Source organism: Ostrinia nubilalis, chromosome 15, assembly GCF_963855985.1.
Source record: "Ostrinia nubilalis chromosome 15, ilOstNubi1.1, whole genome shotgun sequence".
NCBI lineage: Eukaryota > Metazoa > Arthropoda > Insecta > Lepidoptera > Crambidae > Ostrinia > Ostrinia nubilalis.
In genome coordinates this window covers 8,516,383-8,526,689 of record NC_087102.1, presented here as the reverse complement: position 1 = coordinate 8,526,689, position 10,307 = coordinate 8,516,383, and the positions used below count along the sequence as shown (strand labels likewise).

At 32.2% G+C, this 10,307-nt stretch overlaps 1 protein-coding gene across 1 annotated transcript; it reads right to left on the bottom strand.

Annotated features, from left to right (window-relative positions):
• Positions 1-201: 201 nt before the first annotated feature.
• On the bottom strand, positions 202-3,008 carry LOC135078925 (large ribosomal subunit protein uL5). Its single transcript, XM_063973523.1, has 5 exons — positions 2,900-3,008; positions 2,490-2,639; positions 2,080-2,229; positions 1,311-1,458; positions 202-356 (listed from the first exon to the last, which is right to left on the bottom strand). Exons 1-5 carry the CDS (start codon positions 2,903-2,905, stop codon positions 229-231), a joined length of 582 nt encoding a protein of 193 aa, XP_063829593.1. The 5' UTR covers positions 2,906-3,008; the 3' UTR covers positions 202-228.
• Positions 3,009-10,307: the final 7,299 nt, after the last annotated feature.

The window sequence follows — 10,307 nt, the reverse complement described above, 5'->3', positions numbered from 1 at the left end:
GATTTGGATCAGAGAGATTTAAAACTAATTTAGCCTCCATTTACGTGTGACATGGGTATAATAAAACTAACTTGTTTGCGCCGGAAAGTCAACAACTGAAAATAACAATAGCACATTATTAGGAAATTCAATTTTCTAAAATGACGTATTGTCGGCACGAACAAATTAGTTTCAAAGGAGTGATAAATTAAAGATTGAAAATAATTTTAAAAATTGTTTTTACTTAGTTTACTTTTTGCTGTTAAGAATGATACCATCGTATTTCTGTTGGAACCACTTCATGGCATCTTCCTTTGTCAGACGGTGTGGGAATCCCACCTTGCCAGTCTTACGTCTTCTGTGGGCAACGTTGAAACCTGCAAAGAAAACATTTAATGCTATCATTTGTGATTTTCAGCATTTCCCATTTGAAAATAAAAGGGAGGTGAATTCAGGTGTATTCTAAAACTATTTGATTCAAAGCTGTGGTTACTAGAATTCCAGTATTACATTTTTAAAGAATCTGGCTATCATTAATCAGAAACATAAGCCTCATTGGTGTTCTTCTTAGATTTTAGAAGGCTATAGACAATAAACAAGAGATGAACAAATCGATGTTTTAATTTTATGAAGCAAATACTATGGCAAATATTTGCTTTATAAATATAATTTGATATAGCACACACTTTACAGGGTGAAGGAAAGGTATCCCAGCACTCTTGAACAAATGTGCTAGTTCAGATTAATATGTTTAATTTCGCTAAAATTATGAACATGAATACACAATGTTAAATATGAAAGTAAATATTTATATGCTTCTGATAATAAGACTATTATAAATACAGGACGCGTGTAAAACGGGAGTGAGAGTCACAAAACACGATGCGTAGCGGCGCCGCACCCTAAAGATTTCGACGTATCGCGTGGCGTAGCGCCACAGATATTTATAAATAAGACGACGCAGCGGCACCGCTCTTGCGTCGTATCGTCGCCGCAACGCATCCTGTGCTTTGGCTCTGAGGTTATAAGCAGGTTAGTTCTCATTTAGTAAGGAGTAATATGATTATTGTTGAAAAAATCCTCCTCTCTTCTAATTGCCATGCCTACCTACAGAACACTTACCGTATTCATAAACATTACAATGAGGTCTCACAGTGCATGTGGATGTACAGGATGACATATCAACCTATCACAGAGCTCTATGCAACGCTGTGCGTCGATTTGCTGCTTCACTCAAGTAAGCATTGTTTGTGAATACGGCTGTGAATGTTCTAGTTTAAAGTTCATAATGGTAGTATTTTAAAAAATGAAAATATTTAAATCTATCTCACCTGGGCGGCCAAGTACAACGTAGAAGTCCAGACCATAGATACCAATGGAGGGGTCGTATTTGATACCCAAGTCAATGTGTTCCTGGATACCGAAACCGAAGTTTCCTGTGGCTGAGAAGTTGTCACGCCTCAACTCGTATTCTCGTACCTAAAAGGAAAATATTCAATGACATAAATTATTTTTAAAACCTTTATTTCACATAAAACCGTTCAGATGGGCGAGTTTTTTATTTCAGAAATAGATGGTCTCAGCGATAAAGAAGCTAGTTTTTGTGTTGTAATTTCCTCGAGTATTCTGAACAGTAAGGAGTTAGTGTTCAGAAGTTGCAATGAGAAATATTAATTTAGCATACATTTACAAAGAAACACAAAATATGTTTGTGCAACTTGAACAAATGTATGCATGTATTGGGCAAAAAGAAATATCCTACAACACATTTATTGCTAAATTATCACACTATTCAAGTAACATTATTTGGACTGAAAAAATATTATAATATGTGTAAACTTGAATAAAATGTTAGGAATAGTTTTATTTATCTATTTTTTTCCCCTGTGATACATAATGTCTCATTTTATGAATTTTGGGACTTTGGTGTTAATGCTTTTAACATGTATCTATCAGATTAAATCTAAGTAATAGAGTAAACAAGGAATTTCTTTGATTTTATAACAACACACCAATCTCTATTAGGTATGTATACAGGAATCCTAAAAGAACTGGCTATTAAATTTTGATAGGTTATGATAATTTGCAAATTTAACTTACTTTCAGACCCCTCTCAAGGATTTCTTCAGCCTTAGCACCTCGGACGGTGCAGTGGACTGCGATCTTTTCATTACGACGAATACCAAAGGATCGCACAGTGTAACGAGCCTTAGAGAAGACGGGCTGTTGGCCAGTAAGCTGCTCCAACACCTGCAAGATTCATCATTTTAATTATATTTATATGTTTCTAATAAATAAGTAATTCATTGAACTTACTGTTCATATTATGATGAACCATGTTGTGGAATTTAATCAAATGTAGTTTCTACGAGTATTCTGAACAGTAAGAGGTTAGTGCTCAGAAGTTGCAAAGAGAAACATTTAGTTTAGCATGAACTTACAAAGGACCACAAATAATTGTGGAGCATGCAAAAGTTTATGCATATAAAATAATACAATGTGTAAATAACCTTAGCAGCACGAGTCAGCCTGTCACCAGATTCTCCGACACAAATGTTCAGGCAGAGTTTCCTGATGTGAAGATTCCTCATAACATTTTTGGAACTGTCTTTAGGAACCTTCTTCTCTTTCTTCTCCTTTTTCGCGGGTGGTGGTACTCGCTAGAAAGCATATTTCAACAATTAGCCTAAATTATTAGCCACACGATACAAGAAACTCAGTGTTTTCCGATGTTTTTATCACAATGAATGTTTAGGTTATGCCGAAACAGAGACATGAAAGGGGATAAATCTCTAAAATATAAATGAAATTGTTGTACTGGACGCATAAACAAACACTTTTTGCTATTCATTTGGTATTCTTATCACAAATTTTACGGATTCGATTGGATATTATAGCACAAAAATACAAAAACACCCACCGCCATGATTACAATTTTTACGAAAGAACTATTTGACGTTTCAGAGAACCATAGACACAGATATGGATAGATGCAGCATGTGTCAAAAATTGTATGAAGCCGAGCGTGCCACTTTTTAAACGTCATTAGTGTCATTTTAGCGAATTTTAGTGATTGCCGCAACGTAAAAGTAATCCTTTTGTACCCTTTGCACCACCGGCCTGCACCACTGGTGGTGCAAAGGGTATTTTTAAATCCCTCTTGCACCACCAACAAATAGTGCTGTGCTACCATCGACTGTAAAACTAGTAGTAGACTGTAAAATACTTAATAATTTAATTGTTATAAATAAATCAAAACCTACCTAAAAGTTTTAATTTGTGTGTGTGTAAGTGCCTATAAACATTTCACTTCAGACCCACACGATACCCCGGGCCTACATCCTACATACAACGAATAAAGTACCAGGGCAACATAACCATAAGGGAGCTATTTTATGATACATGTTTATTTCTCGGGTCAACCAAGAAGAATTTGATATAGCTCCTTTATGATTATGTTGCCCTGGTTCTTTAGGAATTATTCGTTGTATGTAGGTATGAATGGTTGTTATTAATTTTTATGTTATGTTGTCAAGTCTGTCCAGTAGTTTCGGAGCCTATTCAGTACAAACAAACAATCAAATCTTTCCTCTTTATAATATTAATATTATATGATTATAGATAATCGTTTTACAGTTAATGGTAGGGCGGCACTATTGGTGGTGCAAAAGGGATTAAAAAATACCCTTTGCACCACCAGTGGTGCAGGCCGGTGGTGCAGGCCGGTGGTGCAAAGGGTACAAAAGGAAAGTAATCGTATCATCGTACTGCATTCGCAAAGTCATCGAAAGATATCGTGTGACTCGATTCGAAAATTAATTAATTCCGATAAAACTGATATTTTGTTAAATTTATAGCTAGTCTGACTGTGGATTGAAATAATTTTGTAGCGGTAGACGTTATTCTACATTATTAATTTTCTTATTAATTTGCAAATAATATTTTTGTTGTGCCTGATGTTTAAGAAAGTAATGATCGTTATTCCATTATGTTAAATAGTACTACTAGTAGTTCATACCTACTTACCTAATTTCATACTTTTAAATATTCTAGTACCTACCTGACCTAGTTTCATAAAATAAAGACTAACTCAAGCTTTTTATATTTAATAAATGTAAAAATGCGTAGTTTTGCCAATACGTTTTCTTTCATAGTACCTACTTTTGAAGATATTTCTAAACGACAAAATCCAGTGCCGTCGTATACATAGATAACATCGATGCCTCCTAAGTAAACTATCGTATGTCTTAAAACCAAACTTTACAGTAGAGCCATTTAAAGATATTTATGTGTGCAGTTTTCCCATCTTTTGAGCTAGGGATACGATTTTTTCAAAACTTATAGTCAATTTAAGGTGTATTCTCATACAATAACATTTATTTTTAAATATATTATAGTTTTGGAGATATTGTTGTTACGGTGTTTTACGGCGGATAAAATTAGTCATAGAAATCGTAACATAACTATACAATTATTTACTTTGTCTAGCTGTAGGTAAAATATATAGTAAGAGCCACATACTCCATTGTACGGGAACATAATCATTCATACTGTCGAAGGTATGTTACATATTTATTAATTTTTCTTTGTAAATTCATGCTAAAACTAAATTATTCAATTAGGTACTCGGCTATTTTGGACAAAAGGATTCACAAAATCAATTTGAACACAATGAAAGTCTTGAAATGAAACCTCTGTTTTAAATACCATATTTATTAATTTGTACCAAAGAATCACGTTATAACAGTCTTTCTTTCTTATGAAAATATAAATAAAATAGTTTTAAATTAACATAGAATGTGAAGTTATTACAAATAATTAAATCAAAAGTAATTAACTGACGAGATCAAATAATTTTTTTTTTTTTGTTTTCTAATAAACATTGATTATTTTTGAAACATAGCAATTACGATTAAATTAAAAAGTTTTATTTATAAAGTGATAAAAGGAATATTTATCTTCTTTATTAACCTTAAAATAAGCAAAATCTATTCTTAATTGATAAAATCAATAATTAACAAAGTTACATCGCTATTGTTCTTACTTAAAAAAAAATAGTATTTAATCTTATTAGAGCCTCTAATATTATTCAAAAATTGTACATAAGGAATCTATATAATTGGTAACATGAATAATAATTAATGATAATTCAGTAAATTGTGTTTTTTTTTTCTGAAATCAATTAAGTTTAAGTTATGAGTTATTTTTTTCTACTGGACTTTTAAAGATATTTATTTTATTTAGTTACACTTTTATGTATTTTTATAAGTAATCAATAAATAGGTAAAAAACTTATAACCAAAAAAAGTTAATCTGAATCAGTCTCAGCATTATGATTAGAAGAATCTACAAGAAGATTGTGATAGAATTGGTGATGCACCGCTGGAATGACACCTCTAGTACAAAGGCTTACCAAGTATTTTTTTTTAACTTGGCTACTATAGTAGCACATGGTTAAAAAGGGGGCAAACATCAGAGTAATCTTGCTGTCGTCGTCTCGTGTTAGTTTTAGTAACAACAGTCATATATTGAGACTCATCCAAATGATATTTATAATGGAGTTTATTTGGCTCAGAAGGAAGCACCTTGACTTCTTTTATTTTCATCCATTGCACAACAGCGTTCAAGTTCTTGGTCCAATTTTTACAGCCTAAGGTTGACTTAAAATCCAAAAATTTGGTATGATCCAACTCGATTACAGTACATGGTTGTAGTTTCATGCTTTGATTGAAAGATGTGCCAAAAATAAATGTATTTATACTCCTTTAGAATGGTTTTCATTGGTACGATGGGCTAAACAAGATGGGAAACCATATACTGTAATCGAGTTGCATCATACCAAATTTTTGGATTTTGAGTCAATCTTAGGCTGTAAAAATTGGACTAAGAACTTGAACGGTGATGTTGTGTTCAAATAAACTCCATTATAAATATCATTTGGATGAGTCTCAATATATGACTGTTGTTACTAAAACTAACACGAGACGACGACAGCAAGATTACTCTGATGTTTGCTTCCTTTTTAACCATAAAATATGCCACCTATAACCAAAGTTAAAAAAAATACTTGGTAAGCCTTTGTACTAGAGGTGTCATTCCAGCGGTGCATCACCAATTCTATCACAATCTTCTTGTAGATTCTTTTAATCATAATGCTGAGAGTGATTCAGATTTACTTTTTTTAGTTATAAAGCTTTTTACCTATTATTGATTACTTATAAAAATACATAAAAATGTCACTAATTAAAGAAATTTAGTTTGTCACAGATCGTCATAAATTATAGCCTATTATGTTATGTTATTCTGGGTTATAAACAAAAATACTGTAAAGTTTCATCAAAATCTGTTCGGTAGTTTTTGCGCGAAAGAGTTACAAATTTCCAGACATCCTGATATCCAGACATCCTAACTTTCGCATTTATAATATTAGTAGGATCGAAGTACCTTCATCACTAAGTAAATCACTGGAGATCAAATTAGAAAATGCTTGGATTTCTATTAAATCAGCTCCTTCAGGCAATGGCGATACTGAAAATATTAAAAAAACACAAACATAAAATATAATTTAACTTCACAACGAAGACGAAAAAATCGTAATTAAACGTTACAATAGGAATAAATACTCAATTTACCAACGTAAACAATATTAAATTGCACATACAATATCAAACGTACGAAAACAAACCACGTTAATAATCGTATGTATTACATACGATAAAAAATAAATTTAATTGACAACGTTTATCATGGTATGTAAAACATACGATACTTTGTTAGCCTAAAAAAGGAACGTAAAGAATCGTATGTGTTAATTACTATAGTTTTGAATAGCTAGTAACAAAATATAAGGCAATTTTCAACACCAAAAGGAAAACTGTAATTACTACTTACCTAATAGTATGCGCTCGCTAGCGGTGAACCAAACCGCTTCTCCCCTGTAGACGATCGCACAGGACATTACGATAGTATACGTTGCGATCGTGGATTACATACGATTGAATACGTGTGAAAAATCTTTTATTTTAAATGATATTGCAATTTTTGTTCGCGGGTTCGATAATACGTATTTTAGTAATTATAAAATGCTTATAAAATCAAAATTGATATTTTGTGGCTTACGATTATTTACTTAGGAGGCATCGACATAGACTTATACTGCGATCACTGACCTAACTTCTTTATTTATTTGTTACTTGTGCTGTTAATTACAATTCTCAATCCGTAAATAATTTCTTCTTTCTACCGTGTTCGTACTACTGTTCTCGTAAAATTATCGTAACCGATTGTTGTAATCGGATTACATGAACATCACTCGACCATGTATGTCCATTTGGACATATCGGAATGGCACGCTTTGACGAGCAACTTGCTGTATCTACTCTAATCCATATCTGTGACCATAGATTTACAAATCAAATGTCAAGTACAGTTTTTTTTCACAGATAATAAATTAAATTACAGATTACATTATTCGAATATAGTTTCCCTTTATTTACTAGAGATGGGTTATACTAGGTAAATTTGATACTAGGTGCACCTATTCCTAGTATTTATTAATACTCGATCCAAATACCTATTCCACCTAGTACGTAGTAATTTAGCATACTTGACGCGACTAGTGCGGACTAATCCACGTAATAGGTATTGACTTTAAAATACAATTTATTTTTTAAAAGATTTAATGCAATTTGAAATTGAATAATAATTCCTCCCTTCATACTTCAACAGGCTTTGGACTGTCAACTTAAAAGTTGGCGTATTTAAAAGATATCAATTTCATAAAAATATTTACAAATTTTTTCTTATTTACATGAATATGGTTTGACTACGTTTGTGTGCGTTTGCTTCGTCGCGCTCAAATTTGTTTGGTCAGACAGAGACGGAGTGAATCTCTACGTTCGCACATAAGCTTAGCGAGAAGTACTAGGTGCGCGTAGTATACAATTACGGATTACGCAATAATAACCTCTATTACCTGATGGTAGGGTCGGAAATCGTGTAATTTATAAAATACTAGGTGGATCAAGTATTTAAAAAATTGGAATAGGTGCCGCCTAGTACTGTAAAATACCTAGTGTGTGGATCTGTTCTAGTAAATGGGTATTTCGCCGAAACAGTAATTTTTCTGTGTCCAGGCAGGCGAACACATGTTTTTTTATATTTATATGAATAAAAGTATTTTTATGGGAAAGTTAATCAAAAGTTTTATTTGTTTTTGCTATTACAATAGCAGAAACTACAAATAATACCGTAGAAAAACTTGTTCAAAAGTCGTTTTTCTAATTTCCATGTTATGTCCATTACTGTTGTTTGCCAAAATGAAGGCACATTATAACAAATTGAAGCGTAATTTCATTCTAATAGCACTCTCTTTATATTTAAGAAACGTTTGGCTATCGGAAAATAAAAACCTTAAATGTCAAATGCTTAAAGGAAGGAAATAAAGTGAAGTTAAGTTCTTGTCCGAGTCAAAAGTATAATTTCCCTGGGTCTTCTTTTCGGCCATTGTAGTAACGAAACGAAAGAACTTAGAATGTAATGCACTGCACCGTTACACTCGGCCATTTCGTCCCAAGAGGCCATCGAGGCAGGACAGTAATTCGTTAATCAGTTTCGCGACAAATCACATAACTAGGTCCCTCCTTGGGTTTTTGTTTACTAAAAAGTCAATTTCTTTGGACGGTTTTTTGCAGCTAAAAAATGGATTAATTTTATTGTTTATTTACACAGATGTAGTGTCTGTAGGGGTAAACCCATGATTTAAATAGTAAATGCATAGGGTAAATAGGTTTTCGTCTGTGGTGTCTTTTAGGCATAAATCTAATTTCTTTGGCCCTAATTTCCTTGTTTTCCGTGGCATAAAATGGCCCAGGAAATTATAAAAGACCATTTTTAATTCGGCGTAAAGTCAAATTTTGAGTATTCCTTTATTGGAATAAGTTTAAAATTTACATTTTAAGAAATGGGTATCAGAATAGATATAGAACAACTTGTTTTTAACTCTTAACTCAATCTACTGAATTTATCTTCCTAAGTTGTGTAAAAAGCTCGTAATGATACAATATTCATAGGTATGTTTGCTTGCGAAGGTACACAGAAATGGGTCGAACAAAAAAAAAGCAATCCACAGAAGAAAACTTAGAGAAAAAAATATTTATAATAATTTCCTTGGCTACCAAAAATTCATGACCTTATAACTTTGTTTCTAAAACGAATTATGACACCCCTTTTAGATATATTAGCTTAGTTTTTGCTACTTAATACAATGGGAAACTAAAAATAGTCAAAAACAAAAATATATTTCGTACCAAGGAAATTAGGCAAAATTGACCATTTTTGGCGAAATACCCAAATACGTCTCATCTCTATTATTTACTATCAATAAAGATTAATTTTAAAAAATCTTTATAAAAATACAATAAACAGTGGTAAAAAAGCCATTAAGGAGTAAAAACTTCCTAAAATCTCGCTTGAGCTCTTTGCAGCAGATAGTTATGCCTATTCAAAAGGAGACGGTATAGACACGTCATACTTATTTTATGGCCATAACCATAATAAATTGTAATGTTGAATTCTTTCTTTTGTTTTGATTTGTGTTTTTACGCGACTGCCAACCAATTATTAAATTTTATGGCGTGATATCCAATAAGAATAGGTAATAATAACTGGCAAGGAAACAATATTAATGAATAAGAAAATTCTTCTTATAGGCAGCTAACTAATATACCTAATAAATAATTAATAAAGGCTATAAAATTACAGGTGTAAAAAAAAAGCTGAGAAAAATAGCCATTGCAACAAAGCTGAAAAGGCAGCGCCAAGGCAATAAGGATCATATTGCGTCGAAATAAGATGCGTATTTCATCGACTAGATTCATAGGGCATAATAAGCCAAATAAATTCAAGTGGCTTGGACAGGCGCGGCCAAAATTTTTTTTAAGTCTGCACCTATAGTCATATTAATTAATAACTTATTCCTGGCCTGGCAGTGCCATACATAAAATAAGTGCGCAGCTCGACTAAAAATAAGTTTGGGAACCACTGACTTTAATTTAACCCTAAAATAATAAAAAATGTACACTTTATTTTGTTCTTACTGGTTTATTAAAACCAATCTGTGCCAGCACATAATAATAATATCTCATAAGCGGTGTTGTTAACTAATTATAATATAGCCATTACCTATTATTTTCGATAAATACCTACATAAATGTCAGGTGTGATAAAGTACGCTTTTACTTAAGTACTTAAGTACTTATTTACCTACTAGTTTATTTCAATGCTTAACCCTTAAACGGATAAAAAGTAAAAAAGGTTAAAAATGTATA

Excerpts from the sequence above, each read along its gene's own strand:
- LOC135078925 (XM_063973523.1), bottom strand. Across the intron at positions 1,459-2,079 it reads TCCTTGAGAGGGGTCTGAAA|GTACGAGAATACGAGTTGAG; the intron begins GTAAGTTAAATT and ends TTTTCCTTTTAG. Across the intron at positions 357-1,310 it reads CGTTGTACTTGGCCGCCCAG|GTTTCAACGTTGCCCACAGA; the intron begins GTGAGATAGATT and ends TTTTCTTTGCAG.